The sequence below is a fragment of the Rhinoderma darwinii genome, chromosome 12 (genome assembly GCF_050947455.1).
Source record: "Rhinoderma darwinii isolate aRhiDar2 chromosome 12, aRhiDar2.hap1, whole genome shotgun sequence".
NCBI classification, from domain to species: Eukaryota; Metazoa; Chordata; class Amphibia; order Anura; family Rhinodermatidae; genus Rhinoderma; species Rhinoderma darwinii.
The window spans coordinates 71,073,151-71,094,135 of record NC_134698.1 but is presented as its reverse complement, the minus strand read 5'-3'; the positions used below and the strand labels follow the sequence as shown (position 1 = coordinate 71,094,135).

The following is a 20,985-nucleotide window of genomic DNA, read 5'->3' as shown; positions in this document are numbered from 1 at the left end:
GAAAAAAAAGTAGCATATCTTTTCTTGCCGTGGTTTCTGCCTCTGACCTCCAATTGATTCAATGGGAGGCAGAAAAAAACCTGTGGCGCTCGTTTCTGAGCGTTTTTTTTTTTTGTATGTTTTTTTGCACCGTTACTTGCATTAGCTGTGTGAGATTAAACAGTTGCAATGGCCGCGGGCGAAAAAAAAACGTAGGAAAAGACGCGCAGGCAGTTCAAAATCTGAAGGAATGCTGAGGCAGAAAACTAAGTGTGAATGGGGCCTTAATATGGGGCTGGCCATAGATTAATAACAATCCTAATGAAGGAGATTTATTAAAACTGGTGGAAAGGAAAAGTAGGGCAGTTGCCCATAGCAACCAATCAGATTCCGCCTCCTTTTTGAGAGGCCCTGTGGAAAATGAAAGTAGCGATCTGATTGGTTGCTATGGGCAACTACTCCACTTTTCCAGGGTTTTATACATCTCCATCGTTGTCTTTTGCTGAAAATGATCAGTTGCAACCAATGGAAATTCGGAAACGCCTGTCGTTTTAAGCTTTTACATTTTTCCCTTTTCGTTAGCGGTGACGTCTTCTGTTATGGCCTTTGCTGAAGTCCAAACACCGTACACGTGAAGCAGCGCTAAGATGCCACGTTTTCGCTGTGCATTGTGGGAAATATCTCTTCATGGACGTCTCTTTCCGGACCAGCGCTCCGCTTCTTGTTTCGGACATTGAGCGCTGGTCCTTGGCTCCGTCGTTCTTTTTATGGCCTGTTACCGGGTTGTGTTGCTTGTAAAGTCGCTGTTTAGAAAGCAGGTGGAGAACAACGCGCACGTCACGGTATATATTTAGCTGGTTTATTGAGGATTTTTTTTTTTTGCTGTTTCCTGGTTGTGACGTCGCCAGGTTGTGCGGTAGTTTTATGTTTGTACCTGTTTTTTATGCGATTACCTGTAGCCCATACGGCTTTTCCCGACGGTCATTAGGGATAGGTATGGCACAGCGCCGGCTTTTCACGGAGCTGTGTTATAAGTCAAGCCTGGGGGTCCTGTGCTGGCTAGAACGGGCTGTCTACGTTACCTCCGATCCCGGCTGTTTAACTCCTTGTATGCCATGGTCAATAACGACCGTAATATGAGAGGGGAGGGGCTCCCACCGTCATCCCATTGCCACCAGTGTGACACAATGCAGGGCCTAATAGAATGCCCGTTAGTTTTACACTGACCGGCCTAATACGCTGCAATACGGAAGTACCGCTGCGTATTATAAAATTGATTTATTGATCGCGTAGTAGAGTCCAATGGTGGGACAAGAGTCAAAAATAGTTTCGTAAAGTTACCGATAAGTGAAAAATCCCACGTAAAAAAATAAAATAAAATCCACTTTCTCGCCTTAGACAATGCTTTATTATGAAAAATTGTAAACAAAATAAACTGGTGTTGCCGCGTCCGTAATGACTCCAACTATTATTATTTAACCTGCACAGTGAACGCCGTAAAAAAAAATGCAGGAATTGCTGTTTTCTGTTCATTCTGCCTTCCAGAAAATGCAATAAAAAGCAATCAAAAAGTTGTATGTACCGCAATTAAAAATGCCAATATTGGTTGTAGTTTTAATTAGTTGGTAACAATAAAAAATTCTAAGCCTGCAATAAATAAGCCTTCATACAGCTACGTCGGTGGAAAAATAAGAAAGTTATGGCACGTAGACAGAAATAACGAGTTTTTTTTTTTTAAAAGTTTTTATTGTGGAAAAGTTTAAAAAAAACTATAAATTTGGTATCACCGTGAAATAAAGTTAAGTGTTTTATACAACTCAATAAACAATGTAAATTTAACACGCAAAAAATAATGGTGACATTTCAGGTTTTTCTTTTCCATTAGCCGCCCCCTCCCCCCCCCAAAAAAAAATTCATAACAGTTAATAAATTGTAAATACCCCAAAATGGTGCCATAAAAAAATAACGACTTGTCCTGCAAAAAAAAGCAAGCCCTTGACTATGGCTACAGAAAAATCAAAAGGTTATGTCTATTGAAATGCGACGATTGAAAAAATCATTGGGGCCCAAAATATGCTGGTCACTGAAGGGTTAAGGGGGCAATCCCGAATTCTCTCAAGGTTCCATAGCTGAGTCTGGGGCGAGTGTGGGCTGCTAAGACCCCCTGAACGATCAGCTGCTATAGCTGGGGGGGCTTGATGAAGCATTACACAGCTCATATTTGGGGATGAGTAAATCATTTCGCCGGATTTGCCATTTTGCATTAGCATTGCGTGAAAAATTTGCTCAAATCATTGAGTCGGGTCCTCCAGAGTTAGTTGCGCTTCTGTGATTTCTGTCGGGTGCCATAGGCTGACATCAGTGGACAATAGTGTGACATATTGCTGGGGCTGTTGCTGAACATGCAGGAGGCGACAGACCAATATCTGGCCAGTTTGCGATGTTTTATTTGTGGTAGATTAGGTATTGACGGAGGATTGGCGTCTGGATTTATTATCTCTTGTGTGCGCTTCTATTCTCCCTTAGAGCAATAAAGTTCATGTATAATCTGCGCTCGGCTCTGTATTTTTATAGGGCCGCTGCTACTGTTTTACAAGTCTGGTTATAGCATCAGTCATGTATATTTTATGTGTTTTACTCCACTGTATAAAGGGAAGATCGGCTCAGTCTTTATTGCCAAGGTGTGGCGGGTAGGAAAACCTTTTTAGCTACAGTGATTCTCGTCGTGTCCCTAGATCATTGGTCTCCAAGCCAGTGGAAGGCTGTCCGAGCATGCTGAGAGTTGTAGTTTTGCAATAGCTGGAAAGCCACCAGTTGGAAACCTTTGTTTTAGAGCAGGGGTCTCAAGCACGTGGGCCGCATGCGGCCCCTCGGGCAGTCACCTGTGGCCCGCGGAACACAGAGCCACTAGTACAGGCTCTGCTCCGGGACTCTGTGGAATTCCCTGCCATCACTGTCCATATATGGACCGTGTTGTCAGCGTTTTCCCCAGAACGGAGTTCCGGGCAGAGCGCTATATAGGCTCTACTCCGGGACTCTGGGGAAGCCTCTGACATCGCTGTCCATACATGGACAGTGATGTCAGGGGCTTCCCCAGAGCAGGAGTCCCAGTGATGTCAGGAGCACTGCTGGAGTCCTAGGAAGAGCCTACTAGCGCTCTGCCCGGGACTCCAGCTCTGGGGTTGCTTCTGACATCCATGTCCATATATGGACAGTGATGTCCGGAGCAGAGCTGGAATCCCAGGCAGAGTGCTAAAAGTGGCTCTGCTCTGGGACCCCAGCTCTGGGCAAGCCCCCGACATCACTGTCCATATATGGACACTGTCAGTGGCTTCCCAGAGATCCTGCACAGAGCCTATACTAGTGCTCTGCTCCGGGACACCGGCTCTGGGGTTGCCCCTGATATCACATTCCGATCCAGGAGGATCCCCTGACGTCACTGTGTATGGACAGTGACGTCAGGGGCTCCAACAGCATCGACAATGCTCCCGCTGAGGATTCCACTCCTAGAGGGAGCCCCAATGGAGCTATCTACTTGGGGTGTCTAAAAAGGGGCTGCCCAATCTTGACGTGTGTCTGCCAAACGCTGCCAACTGAACCGCCGGACTGCATTTAGCGACACTTAAACTGGATTGTTGAAATAAGCACGTGGAGAAATATCTCAAATTTTAAACCTAGCGGTATTATTATAGTAATGTAGTGTTATTATTCTAGTAATGTAGTGTTCTAGTAGTTCAAATAACTAATTGTTTAACAATTTTGTATTGTATAAATTTTCAAAGTAATGCAGCCCGTCCACTTCCCATTTTTTTCTATATGTGGCCCACTTACCCGGCGGAGTTTGAGACCCCTGTTCTAGAGCTTCACCAAAGCTCATGGGTTTACATATCCTTACGGAAACCAGGAGTGATCCTATGCAATTCTAATAATACGGCATCCTGAAGACTGGCAGGTGCCGGATAATCTGAAACTAAGACCTCCTTCTCTTCCTCGGTGGTTCATGGCGTCCTTAAAGGGATGTTCCCGGAATAGACATTTATCACCTACCAGGGTAGGTGATAATTGTTGGGGGCCCCACCGCTAGAACCCCAAACGATAGCGAGAACGGTTGTTTCAAACCTTCCCGTTCCTCCTCACAGCACCCTCCTGCAGTGAGGACATTGAATAGAGCAGTGGTCGAGAATGCGCCTGCCGCTCCATTCAAAGTCTATGGGAATGAGGGAAATAGCCGAGCACTGAACTCGACTGTCATTCTCATAGACTTTGAATGGAGCGGCAGCGTGCGTGCCTGACATCCGCTCCATTCCACGTCTTCCTCACTACAGAAGTGTGGTGTGAGGAGGAACCGGGGGGATTCAGGACACCAATTCTCTCGGTCGGTGGTGGACCCAGACAATTATTACCTGTCCTATGGATAGGAAAAAATGGACTATTCTGGTACAACCCCTTTAAGCTGACCATAGAGATTTTGGATGGCCAATTTATATCATTTTCTGCCAACTGTCGGCCCCTTTTTGTGACACGAACAAGCGTGACGCTGACCAAAGGCAGATATCGGATGAAAAGTTAATTTGCTGCGTTTTTTTTTTACTGGTGCAATCCTTGATCAGGTGTTCATGCCAAATGGCAGATCTGCATTCTATCAATAGACGCTCAGACCAGGTCAGAGATCACGGCATAGGTCAATCGGGTATTTGTCATTTTAACTTAGTTTGTTGTCGTCCTGAGCAACGACCTTCACAGAAAGACCATGAAAAAAGTTGTTGTACATAAACGTAGGGTATGTGCACACACACTAATTACGTCCGTAATTGACGGACGTATTTCGGCCGCAAGTCCCGGACCGAACACAGTGCAGGGAGCCGGGCCCCTAGCATCCTACTTATGTACGATGCTAGGAGTCCCTGCCTCGCTGCAGGACAACTGTCCCGTACTGTAATCATGTTTTCAGTACGTGAGAGTAGTTCCACGGAGAGGCAGGGACTCCTAGTATCGTACATAAGTATGATGCTAGGAGCCCGGCTCCCTGCACTGTGTTCGGTCCGGGACTTGCGGCCGAAATACGTCCGTCAATTACGGACGTAATTAGTGTGTGTGCACATACCCTTACACTGGAGGGGTAGGGGGATGAGTGTTTTTTTTTTTGGGGGTTTTTTTTTTGGGGTTTTTTTTTGTTTTGTTTTTTATATAGTGTGTGTCTCTTTAAGAACCTGGATATTTTCCTCCAAGTCTTCTGTACTTTTAATGATGCCGGTTTCCATTGTGTAATCCTAATGGCTCCGGTCCAGCCACAACGTCGTCCGGCCTCTCCCCGTGGACTTTGCAGTGTGTTGGTCGCTAGGTTGTGTACAGGTAGAGCTTTATCCAGCGTTATCTCCGCCATTCCTGCTGTAGTCTGCAGCTCTCTGCACGCGTTCATTATACTCGGATGGGTAAAAAAAACACAGTCCGCGCCATATCATGTGTATTAGAAAAATAAAAAATGGTGCAGAGGTGAACCTCGAAATTACAGAAGGAAATTCTATCCAATTTTTAGTTTGACACAATTGACGCTTCTCGGCCCTAATACGGACATCGTTTAGACTCTGTAGTCCAAACGCTCCAAAACCCCTCCCCCCTCCATGTCCCCCCGATTCTGTTCACCATAGAACCTAAGGGCATGTTCACACGGTGTTACGGAGATGCATTTTCCACTTTTTTTTCCGTTCACGCTTTTTGCAGGTTTATTGGCACAAAATTAGGACTCCCATGAATTATGGGAATATTTGGCGTGTTTTCGGTGCATATTACTCATCAAAGAATTGATCTGATGCTGCTTTTTTACACTACGCATTTTGTTTTTTTAAATAGGCTTGCGTAAAAAAAACGCGTTTGTATTAACACTGTTATCCCATTTGATTTGAATGGGAAGCTCAATGAAGCGTTTTTTGATGCGTATTTCGGCACGTAAAACGTGCCAAAATACAGTGTGAACAGAGCCTTCTGTTGCTCTATGTTCATTTGAGTAGAACCACAAGGTGTCCGGGGGTTACAGCCGTAATACAGACACCAAAATGCGTCCATAATTATGTCCATGTTTTCTGATGAGGGGATGAATAATTGCAGCGTGGTAAAGCCGGTCATAAGAACTGGACCCAAAAGCAGGAAATTGGCACAAAACCAGCGACACACTTGGTAATAATCATCCTGCGGTAAAGTAGATGAATGTAGGACATAAGTGGCGCTGCTTGTCGTAGGGTCATGTAGTGGATACAAGTTTCCAATTTGCCAGTAATCGTCTCTTATTGCTGTAATCCAGATCTTGAAGCCATATTGAAACATACAATAAAATTCCAGAAAATAGATAATAGGACCGCTGTGAACGGTGGAATTACCCATAGTCACCAGTCCGTGTAAAGATAAAACGGTATTTGCTGCACCGAGGTCTGCTTTTGGACTATATTTTCTATAACGCGATCCACTGTTGGGACAATGAGATTTAGACTATATAGTTAGTAAACATTTTATAAAGTAAACCTGGTGATGCCACCCACTACTGCCCTATACCCTCTGGTCTCCAGTGGTGGCGGTTTGGCCCAAGTAACAAAGATTTGTATTGAATGTTTGGTTAAGACTTGGTTTCTGGTATTTTAACCTAAGGCTCATGTACACGACTGTATTATGTATCCTCGTTGTAACGATCTGATGCGGAGCGCAATATTGTACCGTCAGTATGAATCGGTGAGAAGAAAATGGTGGCATAGTCCATCGCATGCCGTGTTATGTAATGCTGCTAGGGGAGAATACGGTGCCTCATGGGAGCCCTATACTGCAGCACATGGCGAGCCGCCATACAGGATCCGTGCACAAGGCAATGCTGTATACCTGGAGCTTTACTCTGACAATCCAGTCTATTAAGCGAGCCATACAGATAAGATGAAAGTCATTCGAAATAATCGCTTAAAAAGTTAGGGAGCGATCGTTCCCGATGACCACCGATATCTACCAAAAAAGTAATTAGTGATTTATCAGTTTTGGTTTTTTTTTCAGCTGAATATAGGGGTATATGGCGTATCCTTTGCCACCTTGCGCGCGCTCATTCAAATTTTTGCTAAACTATGTTCCTTATCTGCCAGTTCAGTCTGGTGCGTTGATGGTCGGATCATTCGTTCAAACTGTCCGACGGGCAAACGATGAACCGCATTGTGGCCGATCCTACTTTTTAAATATAAATCCACTTTAGCAGAACCTTTATCCCCTCCTTGTTGTAGGTCCGAGCTGCGCGCTTCATCTTCTCCCCCCTCCTGTGATAATTTACCAGTAGGACTTTATTGTGAAATGTCTCTTACCTTTCCAGTCTGTTGATATTAATGGTTTCCATTCTCTTCCAGTGCCCCCGGTGTATGCATTGTGAAGCCAAATTCGACTTCATAACAAGGAAGGTAAGCGCCATGTGCGGATGTGGTTGGGCTGAGTTCACAACGCAAGAAAAGTTATGTAGCATTCCAATTCACTTTGTGCTTCAGTTCCTCACCACTTTCAAGATCTCTGATTGCTGTCAGTGAGAGGAAACCCTCATTATTTACCTCCAGAAAACCCCCCCCCCTTGATCATGTTGTGCTCAAATAGGTTCGGGAGTTGTTAAATTGTATTTTATCGCTCTCTGTATGGCTAAGCTCACACGTCATGGTATTGTTGCAGCATTTTGCAAAGATTTTAGAAAAAATTGTGGAGGAAAAATTCTGGAAAATTGCAACAAAGCCACGACATGTCGAATATCCGGGGTGGTCTCATATAGACAAACCCATGTCCAAATGCCCAATTAGGGCATAAGAACATCCTAGAGGGGGGGGGGGGGGTTTCTCTGCTCGGGTCCCCAGCTGATCGCATCAGGGGCCACATTCTGCAACAATCCCTTTAAGATCTGCTCCTGCGTCTGTAAGTAAATCGTTGCTCCTGCAAGAGTTGATTTTGTTTTTCGTGTTTTCTTTCTAGCATCACTGCCGCAGGTGTGGGAAATGCTTCTGTGACAAATGCTGCAGTAAGAAGGTGCCTCTAGCACGTATGTGTTTTGTGGACCCCGTGCGTCAGTGCGGTGAATGTTCTGTCATCTCCCAGAAAGAGATGGAATTCTACGATAAACAACTGAAAGTTCTGATGAATGGTAAGAGGCGACGGGTTTTATTTATTTACTATGCATATAGACCTGCAGAACAAGCGAGGTAGGACTAATGACATCAATAAAAGTATTTGATTCAAGGGGACGCCCTATTAGCGCATATGGACATCATAGAGGGGTCCCCTGTTCAGGACTTTTCACTGAGCCAAAATAGAAAGCCGCTCTGAGCGTGTGACTCCCGTTCTGGCAGTCTTGACCTGTCCTTGTATCATAAGGAGCGCTATTCATCTGGATGTCTGCCATGTAATAATACATTTCCCATGAAGCGGTGGCTGCAAGGGAAATTCCTGTCTGGCTGCAGCTTCCACTGCCAAATCAGCAGCATGCCTGAAGCAGGACCCGGGGCGATCAGGTGATCGGGGCAATCAATCAGGTGATCGGGGCAATCAATCAGGTGATCGGGGCAATCAATCAGGTGATCGGGGCAATCAATCAGGTGATCGGGGCGATCAGGTGATCGGGGCAATCAATCAGGTGATCGGGGCGATCAGGTGATCGACCCGGGGCCCGCATTCTGAAAGGGGTTGTCTCTGATGAGACAACCCCTTTAATTAATCATTACCTGCTGTATAAGGCCAGGGCTCCACGGCTATATTAGATCACAGTGAGATATTGTACGTTAGTGGCATTAACGTTTGCTTATGGGAGCGCATGGAATCCCCATAAATATATCGTACTGCGATCTTCTGAAATAAACATGCAGCCTAATGTATCGCCCCTGTAGATTTGCCGCATTTTCGCTACTGCAGTAATTTACCTCAGCGGCCAGATGTGACACTGTAATAAAGAGGATTTTAAGGAATTGCGTTCACACAGTGCAGTTGGCTTTGGGACCGTTTTTTCTTTAGACGACAGCGTGCCGTTTTGCAGCAGGCTTCCTCATTTTGTTTAAAACCGCATGTAAAATCCATGACTGCGGCCTTTATATACGGTACCACAATGCAGTTTTCCATAGAGACAGTACTAAGAACACTTTCCTAGAACTGTCCCTTTTAATTAAAAATAAATAAATAAGCTGCAACCACAATTCTGGCAAAACCGTGAGAGGAAAAAAAAAAGTATTTAACCCCTTCCCCCTGCTGGCATTCTGGGCCCTAATGTCCAAGCCATTTTTTACATTTTTCCATTGTCACATTCGAAGAGCTGTAACTTTTTTATTTTTGCGTCGGCATAGCTGTATAAGGTCTTGTTTTTTGCGGGACGACTTGCAGTTTTTATTGGTACCATTTGAGAGTAGATGCGACTTTTTGATCACTTTCTATCACATTTTTTTTAAGTCAGGATTAACAGAAAACAGCAATTTTTCCATTGTTTTTTATTTTATTTTTTACGGCGTTCACAGTGCGGGTTAAATAATGTAACAGCTTTATAGTCGGGGTCGTTACGGACGCGGCGATACCAAATATGTGTAACGTTTTTGCTTTATTGTAGTTTTTTTTAATAGTAAAGCATTTTGTAAGGGGAAAAGCTGGGTTTTTCATTTTTTTTTTTTTCACTTTTTTTTTAAATTAACTTTATTAAACTTTTTTTACTAGTCCCACTAGGGGACTTCCCTATCATCCGATCGCTATTATAATACACTGCAATACTTTTGTATTGCAGTGTATTACTGCCTGTCCATTTAAAACGGACAGGCATCTGCTAGGTCATGCCTGCGGCATGATCTAGCAGGCATTCGCTCCAGGCAGACCTGGGGGTCTTTATTAGACCCCCGGCTGCCATAGAAGACACAGACACTCGGCGATTTTATCGCCGGGTGTCAGTGAGATGAGAGGGAGCTCCCTCCCTCTCTCCAAAACCATTCAGATGCGGTGCTCGCTATTGTGCACCGCATCTGAAGGGTTAAACAGGTGAGATCGATACTAATATCGATCTCACCCGGCAGAGCAGGGACGCTCCCAGCCCTCAGCTGCTTCTGGCAGCCGAGAGCGGGGAGATTTCACGGCTCCCTGCTCTGTTTACTTTATTCTAATGCAGCGACGTAGTTTGGCGGCGCTCTAGAATAAAGCCCACTAATGACCGCCGTGAAAAGACGTATCGGCGGTCATTAAGGGGTTAAAGAGGCTCTGTCACCAGATTTTGCAACCCCTATCTGCTATTGCAGCAGATCGGCGCTGCAATGTAGATAAGAGTAACGTTTTTATTTTAAAAAAAACGAGCATTTTTGGCCAAGTTATGACCATTTTTGTATTTATGCAAATGAGGCTCGCAAAAGTCCAAGTGGGCGTGTATTATGTGCGTACATCGGGGCGTGTTTATTACTTTTACTAGCTCGGCGTTCTGACGAGAAGTATCATCCACTTCTCTTCAGAACGCCCAGCTTCTGCCAGATCACGCTGTGACGTCACTCACTTCCTGCCCCAGGTCCTGCATCGTGTCAGACGAGCGAGGACACATCGGCACCAGAGGCTACAGTTGATTCTGCAGCTGCATCGGCGTTTGCAGGTAAGTAGCTACATCGACTTACCTGCTAACGCCGATGCTGCTGCAGAATCAACTGTAGCCTCTGGTGCCGGTGTCCTCGCTCGTCTGACACGATGCAGGACCTGTGAGTGACGTCACAGCGTGATCTGGCAGAAGCTGGGCGTTCTGAAGAGAAGTGGATGATACTTCTCGTCAGAACGCCCAGCTAGTAAAAGAAGTAATAACGCCCCGATGTACGCACCTAATACACGCCCACTTGGACTTTTACTTTTATACACGCCCACTTGGACTTTTGCAAGCCTCATTTGCATAAATACAAAAATGGTCATAACTTGGCCAAAAATGCTCGTTTTTTAAAAATAAAAACGTTACTGTAATCTACATTGCAGCGCCGATCTGCTGCAATAGCAGATAGGGGTTGCAAAATCTGGTGACAGAGCCCCTTTAATAGTGTTTTTTGCTGCTTTTACACTGCGGATATGATGTGAATGCAGCGTGTGGAAGTATTCCCGGGGTATATGGACATAGGGTAGTAATGGCTTGGCATAGAGACAAACGCATGTATCCTATGGCTGTATTCACATGTGGATTTTGTTTATTTGGATTTATTTTTTTATTTTTTTTACAAAAACGAAAAATGCATCTCGACCACAATACAACAAAACTTTCACTAAATCGTAATGAATATATAAATTGTTCTATCCCGTTTGGTTGCAATTTTTTTTAATATCCCGTGTTAAAAAAACAGCACATAAATTCTTGTGTCAAAGTTTGTCCTGATTTTCTTTTTCTCCCTTCATTGTCAGGAGCTACGTTCTACATAACCCAGGGATCCTCCGAGAAATCTGAAACCATTGTGTGTCGTCTCTCCAACAACCACAGGTAACACTTTGTTTCCCGAAGGAGCCTAAAAGTGACTATGATTTAATTTTTAGTGAATGTAGCCGTTGAATAAAACCAAGAGGGTAAAGTATAGACCACACCGGCAACTGTGTAATGTCCGAGTACAACCAGTTTGTGGGCTGGGCCAATGTACGTGGTAACACAACATCATTCTGATGGCTTTTGCGGCAGCTTATGCACATTTGTAAAACAACATAGACCGATATCCACTGACACTGATAGTCCATGTATCATCTGGGGGCCTGAAACCCCTTTAATCTTCTCCTACCCCCCCCCCCCCCCCCCCCTGTTAATAAAAAGAAAAGTTTTGGTCACTGAAATTTCTAATGCTCAAGGACGTAATCTAATTCCCTTTTTGAATTTCCTAGTAAATTTAAGGCAACGGTAAATGATTTATCTTTTTTTTTTTTATATAGGTATCTGTTTCTTGACGGGGAAAACCACTATGAAATTGAAGTTGCTCGAATTTCCACAGTTCAGATACTCACAGAAGGGTTCACCCCTGGAGGTAACCACTTAATCTGGATTATGTTCATTTGTACATATTATACAGGGATTATTTTATAGCAGGATTAGTGATTGTGTAGTTCAGTTGTTGGACAGTCACGTACACACTATATGCAATTTTGCTGGACAGCGGCTACATAACAGTGTGGTACAGTGATATCTACGATTCATAGGGGCCAAATACTCCCATGTTAAAGAGGTTGTACAGGCTGAGAAAAACATGGCTGCTTTGTTTAAAAAAATAAAAAAACAGTGCCACACCTGTCTATGGGTTTCATCTGGTATTGCAGCTCAGCTCCATAGAAGAAAATGGGACTGAGCTGCAATACCACACACAGCCTGTTTACAGTGGTGGAGCTGTTTTTTTTAAAAGAAAGCAGCCATGTCTTTGTAATCCTGTACAAAACCCTTTAACTCTACTCAAACTGATATGATTTAGCGTGGATGATGTTAGGCAGTATGCGTGGAGGTTTCCTGCGATGACGCCTATTTTAATCACTCTTTTACTAGGATAGCTCTTTTGCTTCATTTCAATGAGATGCTCTAATAGAGAGGACTTAAAGGGTTTCTGCATAATTTTTCCAGAAACCACACCACTGTTGTCTATGGACTGTATCTGCCATTGTAACTCAGCCTCATTCAGGTTACTGATGGTGAGCTGCAATACTAGACTCAGCCCATGGGCAAGAGTGGCGCTGTTTCTGGGAGGAAGAAAAAAAAAAGACCCGCTGCGTTACACAGGCCTACCCGCCATGTTTTATTAGCCTGGTGCTGCCATTGTTTCTACACAAGCGCAATGTTATTGTTAATCCGATTTTCTGCCTCCATTCATCCATTCATTCATTCATCATCCGCATGCATTAACTCGACCTCGTATTCTCCTGTCGGCCGTCTTGTTCACCATCTCATGACAATAATAACCTGCACTTTGATGTTTGATCGGCTTGCTGTTTTTATTGATATTTCACAAGTTCAGCCTGTTAATAACTTTCTTTTTCACTGCTCACGCTGCTTTGATGTGAAAAGATATTCATACATACACCAGCCTGCTGGAGAGCCAGTGCGTGATTGAAGGTCAGCAGAGTTACGTGTAGCGTGCCATGTCCGCATGTTGTTTTCAAAGAAATCCTTTCTGATCCCAAATCAATTTATGCTTTTTACCTACGTTTGAAATTTCACTGTCTGCTCTAAGGACTGTGTGATCTACAACCTTTAGCTTTCCAGAAACTACAACTCCCATCATGGGCTGAGAGCCATTGGTTGCAGGCCACTGCCATAATTCATGATCATCGTTTCAGTAGCTCAGAGCCTGTACGTACCTGGTGACGCAACGTTGCATATGTCTGATTTCCATAAAGCTTGGTAAGGTGTGATATGCCGAAATGTGCTGATCCAAGTATAGCGGGGGCATCTTGGCTTGGCATATTCTTACCAGCTTTTCTATTCACCATCAGAACCATTAAGACGGTGAATTTATTTGAACTTGAAGCTGACAATAGACATAAACCGTAACTCCCTAAATTAACCAGTGTTTCATGTTGGGATGCTGGTTTTTAAAGGGACATGCGCAGAGGCCTAACCTGAAGCTTCTGAGCCCCAATGTAAAATCTGTAACCGGATCCCCATCTACCATTTATAATACTGGTGTCTTATGTGGGGCCTTGGTGCTGCCTCAGATTATGAGGGTGACTGCTGCTTCTGCACCCCTTTATAGCTTCGCTCCCGTGCATGCAAGGAGATTTGTGATAATGGGAATGAATTTCTGTGTGCAACATCATTCCCGAGCTTGCAAATATTTATACTGGATAGAAGAAATGTTATAAGTGTTAAAGGGTAACTAAACATTCAAAAAAACCTTTGACATGTTAGTCACATGCCAGAAATTTTTATCAGTGGGTGTCCGAGCACTGAGACCCCCATGTTCGCTAAGACGAAGCGGCAGAAGTCCTTTCGTGAACACTGTGCCGCTTAGTTTCTGATCGGTCTTCCTCGGTGGTGGGGGGGGGGGGGGTTTACAGGCTCCATAGAAAGTCTAGGAGTCCATACGCCGCTCCATGGAGAACCGATCAGAAACTAAGATGCACAACGCTCAACCGAGCGATTCTGCCGCTTTGTGTTAGCGATCAGTGGAGGTCTCCGTGCTCGGACTCCCACCGATCAAAGCTTCGGACGTGTCCAAAGTTTTTTTTAAAGTTTAGTTGCACTTTAAAGCTATGTACACGTCCAGAGCCAATTAAGGAATGTTGCGTTCGTAATGATTATCGTTATGTCTTTGGCGACCTTTTCTTTCTGTACTTGAGATAAATTAGCTTTTTGTGAAGTTCATTGCATTATAAAGCTGCAGAGTGGATCACATACTCCCATTGCTAGATTTGTAAATTGTGCTGCATTACCATGGATGCTTTGGACAATCTCTTTTTATTAGAAGGGTTCCCTAATAATCGCCGGGGGTCCCACAGCAGGACAACCTGCGGTCAGCTTAACTGTAATTTGTGGAGGAACATTGCTGCAAGTGTTCTATTCCCCTACAGTGCCACCACAGGTGAAATTAAGCATTACATGGTACTCATTGAAATCAATGGGCTGTCGATGTAAATCACAGATCGGCCGGGTCCTCCAGAAAAACAGTTTGAAACGCTCTCCCCTTTCCTTAATAGGTTATCTTAACCAGACCATCTCTTTAGGCTCTTAAAAAGAAAATTTTTTCACCCTATCAACTTTTTTTTGCATTCAATTCATATACAGGGGGGAACAGTCGGGCGACCGGGATGCTCATTCAGTATAAACCTCAAGGCTCCGACGAACTATTACAGATGAAGTTTACAGCAAGCGAAGATTTTAATAGCAACAAAAAGATGTCGGCATCATGGTTGGCTGCAATGCACAAGGTACTGTAGATAGATGGCGCTCTACATGTCTGGAATATACATAGCGCAGCTGCATTGGTGGGATGGGTGTAGGATTATATAGATAGCAGCGCTGTAGTTCTATTCTTAGGATGTGCGTGGAGATGGAGCTCCCAGTGGGACAGATCCAGTAGTTTTTCACATTTATATATGGAGGGCTCCATGCCAGGATCTATACAATTCCTATGGGCCGCAGGATTCACAGTGACGTCCCTGCGTTTTTGGTCACATAGGAGTAATTTTTGTGATAATCTGGCACTTGACTTTTTGTCACAATCTGGGTGGTCAGTCTCTCCAGACCATGGACTAATATAATCTTACTGTATGTGACAGTGACCCACTTACTCATGAATCTGATCCGAATGCGTCTCCCAAAACTGATCTGAAGCTTTATGCAATTCAAAATTCAGCCCATTTCTCCTTTATCGGCATTCGATGAGCTGCTGTCCGTTACGAAGCGGCAGTCTGTGGTGTTACTAAGGAGCAACTGACTGAAGCGTAAGGCGGCCGGTTTCCCACAGTGCAGATTTGTCCTGCATTTTTAAGCCAAAACCTGAATTGGATCCAGTAGAGCAGGCCTATAATGTCGTCCTTTAGATATTTCTTCTGTCTTTAGATTCTGTTCCTGGTTTTGGCTTAAAATATTAATAATAATAATCTTTATATAGCGGCAACATATTACGCAGCACTTTCCAATTTAGAGGGAACATAAACAGATGATATCAGACATTACATAGTGTCAAAGTTAATTTACAATTCAGACAGGAGGAGTGAGGACCCTGCTCGCAAGAGCTTACAATCTATGAGGAAATAAGGGAGACACAAAGTGTAACAGTGTTTGTTCAGTACAATAGTCCGGCCATCTCTTATATACATGGGGTGGTAACATAAAGCTGCATGAGCCGGTCACCAGCCAGTATCCGTGTATGACGGACATGAAGAGAAGGAGTGTGAGAGAATATTATTCTGCTGACTAATCTATAAGGGGGTCATGGAAAGGAGTCAGATTAGGGAATGTTATAGGCCGGTCTAAATAGATGTGTTTTCAGTGCACGTTTAAAACTGTGAATATTGGGAATTAGTCTGATTGTCTGGGGTAGCGCATTCCAGAGGACGGGTGCAGCACGAGAGAAATCCTGGAGACGGCAGTGGGAGGTTCGGATTATGGAGGATTTTAATCTAAGGTCGTTGGCAGAACGTAGAGCCCGAGTAGGATGGTAGACAGAGATGAGGGAGGAGATGTAAGGAGGTGCAGCACTGTGGAGAGCTTTGTGGGTGAGAGTAATAAGTTTGAATTTTATTCGGAAGGGGATGGGCAACCAGTGCAGTGACTGGCACAGATTAGAGGCGTTGGTGTAGCGGTTGGTCATAAAGATGAGCCTGGCTGCTGCATTGAGGATAGATTGGAGAGGGGAGAGTTTAGTGAGGGGAAGACCGACTAGTAATGAGTTACAGTAGTCAAGACGAGAGTGAATCAGAGCAACAATGAGAGTTTTGGCAGTTTCCTCAGAAAGAAAAGGGTTTATTCTGGAGATTTTTTTTGAGGTGAAAAGGACAGGAGCGTGAAAGTGATTGTATGTGAGGAGTAAAGGAAAGATCTGAGTCAAAAATAACCCCGAGACAGCGGGCGTGCTGCTTAGGAGTGATGGTAGTGCCACACACAGAGATGGAGACATCAGGTTTAGGGAGGTTAGTAGATGGTGGGAACACAAGGAGCTCAGTTTTAGAAAGATTCAGTTTCAGATAGAGAGAGGACATGATGTTAGAGACAGCGGACAGACAATCACTGGTGTTCTGTATTAGAGCAGGGGTGATGTCACGGGAGGAGGCATATAATTGGGTGTCATCAGCGTAGAGATGGTACTGGAAGCCAAATCTGCTGATGGTTTGTCAAATAGGGGCTGTGTAGAGAGAAAAGAGGAGCGGACCTAGGACTGATCCCTGAGGAACCCCGATAGCAAGGGGAAGAGGAGAAGAAGTGGAACCAGCAAATTACACACTGAACGAGCGGTCAGAGAGATAGGAGGGAAACCAAGAGAGAGCCGCGTCCTTGAGGCCAATAGAGTGGAGCATGTTAAGTAGGAGTTTGTGCTTCATCCAATGCATTTGTGAGCGTGTTATTGTGATGTTTGGTGGCCAGATTGGGACAGCAGAGGGAAGAGATAGGGGACTATAGACTGTCTATGAATTGCTGTGTGTTGATGGCATGTCGGTTTCTGTATGTCTGACAGGTAGATGTGTTGTGTGGAAGCAGAGAATGTTTCCTAGTAAAGGAGAGAAGGTTGTGATCAGAGAGCGGGAGAGGAGAGAAACTGAGCAGAGCCGGAAGAAGACCAGGTCAAGGGAATGCCCGTCTTCATGTGTAGGAGAGTTAGTAAGTTGTGACAGACCGAGGGACGAGGTTAAAGATAGAAACTGGGAGGCAGATGAGGAGATTGGGTTATCAATGGGGACGTGGAAGTCACCAATGATGAGTGGGTGTTTCCGAGGCTAGAAATTGTGGAAGCCGGGCAGCAAAGTGACCCAGGAATTGGCGGGGTGAGCCCGGGGTGTTAGCCAACTGCCACTCTGAGGGAAAAGGGGTGAAAGAGTCTGAGGGTGTGGACTTAAAAAGAGGGAAATGTGAGTGAGGGGACCGGGGGAATGACCTGGAAAGTGCAGTGTGGAGAAAGAAGTATACCTACTCCTCCACCCTGCCTGTTCTCAGGTCTGGGGGCATGAGAGAAGTGGAGACCACCATAAGATAGAGCAGCAGGGGAAGCTGGGTCAGACAGGTGTAGCCATGTTTCTGTAAGAGCCAGAAGGTTGAGAGAGTTAGAAAGTAATAAGTCATGAATAAAGGTGAGCTTGTTGGCCATGGACTGAGAATTCCAGGGAGCACAGTTAAGAGTGAAGACATACGAGTAGTTGATTTATGTTTTGCCTGGTTTCTATGTGTGGCAGGTAAGTGGTTGAGCTTGGCAGACGAAAATGGAGGGTCAGGTTTGGGAGAGGTCCCCTGCAGCGAGTAGCGGGAGAATGGAGAGAGACAGCAGATTGATGGGAGTGACTTTAGTGTTGGCTCAATCACCTTAACACATGTCATCCCACTGGCCAAGTGCGTGGTGCATGGGCTGTACATGGTTGAGGTCAGCAGAGATGGAATGAAGGTTGATGAATGTTGTAAAGAGTGTAGTTGGCTGGCGGCTTTTGCATGTTCTCCATCTGTCAGGCTTTTTTCTGCATGTTGGGTTGCCTGTGTGGTGTGCAGTGTTGTATGTAACTGTCCTTATGTAGACTAGTTTGGTTTTTTTGGGCCAGTTTTCCGTGGACTTGCTTGTGGAACTGCCTTGTTTAACTGCCAGGACACTTTGTCAACGAGACACTTAGGCAGCGCGGACTCCAGTCCTTGTACCACCCCTGCCCGAGTGCCTTCCCCTTCTGCTACATTTAACAGGAAGCGGCTACTCACATGTAGCTGCAATTAGGAAAATTCAGCTGCTAATCACATAAACGAGTCACAAGAGACGACAAATCTCACAGCAAAAACCAACCACCCGAGCAGCACTGGAGGGATCAGACATCTTTCAGCCAATCAAAGCATTTGGAACTAACACGTCACATTCAACTATTTAGGGAGAGAACAAAAAAGACAAGTTTCCACTTGAAAAGCAAACTTTAGATCAGACATTGGGTCAGGCAGGAATGTTAGGGATTACATACCCTTACTCACATTGACTGAAAAAGCATTTCCTATACACAGATGTAGTAGAGGTGAAAGTGTTGTGTTTTTAATGCACCTAGGTTACGACAACATACGTGTCAAATCTGCAGTGTGTGAACGAGGCCAAAGTGTCAGGCAGGAAATCGCTGCAAAACTGAGACCTTCATTGCAGTTTGAACAATGAGCTGATCTAATAAGTTAACTAGTTCTTTCCTGGAGCAATAAAAGGGTAACGATTACCTAATAATGGACTGTGCCAGTTAACCAGTTCAAGGCCAGGCTGTTTTCCTCATTAATGACCAACAATGTTTTTTTTCATTGGTTCCTGACATGACACATGGCCCATTAGTTTTAGGGCATTTATTATTTTTGGTCAACGTTCGCCGAGGTTCAAGTCAGAAATTAAGCAAAAAGTTTTGTCACAATTTTGATAATGATAGTGCCACTAAAACACATTTTGAAATGGTGTCCCCTTTTTGGTTATGATCTCACCTCCCAGCGGTCACTGAATGTTCTGTGGGAACATGTTTTGCCCAGATGTAGCAGAGCTGTGTTTGTTGCTTATAAGGTTTACCTACCGTCCATACCAGTGTTTTTTTTAGTTGTGCCCACTGACCTACTCAGCTCTACTACATCATAGACATGTCATTCTTGTCTCCACAGGCTGCCAAGCTTCTGTATGAATCTCGGGACCAGTGACTGAAGAGGGAAGGATGCGCAGTGCAGAGTTTTATTTGTAATTGTCATTTCTTGATGCAATATACTGGCGCCTCTTTCTGCACACTGTAAGACGTGTCGTCATGTAAAGACTTCTTACAGCGAGAGTTCCTCACCTTAATCGTGCAATATGTATACACATTAATGCTTCAGACTAGACGTTCACAGGGAAGGCTGGAGATTTAACAGTCACCTTCACTTAGCCATGTTTTTTTCAGCAGCTTTCGCTCCAGTAGCAGTTTTGACACCCATCATACGAGCCTCCGCTGAACGCTCCTCAGACGTCTCGTCTCTTTGCGGAAGAATGAAGACTTTCTACACTAGATCTCAGGTTCTTTTTCTCTCTCCTACAAAGCACTAGTCTTCTGGGCAATACAAGGGATGGGGATTGTTTTGAAGGGATGTTTGGAGCAGCGTTGCCCATCTCTAGTATCCAAGTACAGTGGCCAAGATGTGTCTAATAAATACTTGTGGGGGTCACTACTCGGGGGTGGCACTGGCTGCATAAATGTATGATTGCTCTACTTCAGCTCATGTTCCTTACACAGTGGGGGCAGCCATTTATCCAACTATAGTCCACGGGCTGGGTCTGGCATAGTTGATGCCGTGGCCTGTTGGGGTTGGACTCGCTCTCCCCATTGGTGGCCTACCCTAAGGATGTTATATTCTAGAAACTCCTTCAAAGTGCGGTGTCCACTTATTACTTTAGAACAGGCGTCTGTAACCTTAGGCACTACAGCGGTTGTGAAACTACAACTCTCAGCATGTCCTGACAGCCAAGTGCTTGATTTCAGCCAAAAGTGCCAGTGCATGCTGGAAATTGTAGTTTCACAACAGCTGGCGTGCTGCAGGTTTGACCCCTGCTTTACAGATACATCCATGATCAGTGACTCTCTTGACTCCATTGTCTAATTCGAGATTGAGGTAGTCACAAATATACCTCCTGTCTCATAAGACTGTCTGCTTTCTTTTCCCCCCCATGCTTTACACTACAGCTCTGCCTGTGGAGATCCTAAATTGTAAGACTTAATTGTGCGGGAAGACAACTTGGGAATGCTTTTTATGCCCTGGGTTTGAGTCCGCTCTGACAAATTGATTAGGAATCTGCGGTGTGGTAAATGGCCGGCCCCACGTGTAGTAAGGGGTGCATACACTTTTCTATTCCCGGGAATCTGTCTTGTTCGGCAGATTAATGATAGCACATTATACAATATGCATTTATTGAACTCCAGGTATATACCGATATTAGAAGATATCTAGGAATTCTTTCATACTATAGGAGCCAGGCTGAATCCCATTATCCTGGTCCCAGAATTACAAGGTGACTTCTCCTCCTCACATTAGAGCGCTGCATAGTCCGCCACCTTGTAATACAGATATTCCTAGATTTCCGTTTATACAATGACTATTTGTACTCGTATTATAAGATAATATTTTACATTAATACACCGCTATGGACCAGGTCTCTTCAGAATGGTAATTTGGCTTCGTGCAATGATCTATTCGCGGTCTACGTGTATTCTGCTACAATAGAACGATGAGCGATCACAATACTTTGCTGTATATTGAAGTCAAATTGCTTGTGGTTCTGTAGGGACTGTGAAGGACGCCTTTGTAAAACCTAACAGGGACGGTCTACAGCTTTTGTACAGTCTGTGTTTACCTAATAAAAAGCACAACAGACGTTA

At 44.6% G+C, this 20,985-nt stretch overlaps 1 protein-coding gene across 2 annotated transcripts in view; it reads left to right on the top strand.

Moving 5' to 3' along the window:
• The window catches only part of ZFYVE21 (zinc finger FYVE-type containing 21), a 23,717-nt gene extending 2,732 nt beyond the window's left edge, over positions 1-20,985 (top strand). Inside the window, exons 2-9 of one of the 2 annotated variants that reach the window (XM_075843879.1) lie at positions 7,350-7,400; positions 7,954-8,122; positions 11,368-11,443; positions 11,881-11,972; positions 12,998-13,045; positions 14,717-14,859; positions 19,244-19,316; positions 19,519-20,985. In XM_075843879.1, coding sequence (XP_075699994.1) covers positions 7,350-7,400; positions 7,954-8,122; positions 11,368-11,443; positions 11,881-11,972; positions 12,998-13,045; positions 14,717-14,859; positions 19,244-19,279 — 615 coding nt within the window. In that variant the 3' untranslated portion in view covers positions 19,280-19,316; positions 19,519-20,985. Of the gene's footprint in view, positions 1-7,349; positions 7,401-7,953; positions 8,123-11,367; positions 11,444-11,880; positions 11,973-12,997; positions 13,046-14,716; positions 14,860-19,243 lie in introns of both variants that reach the window. The other variant, XM_075843880.1, reaches the window with a different exon arrangement.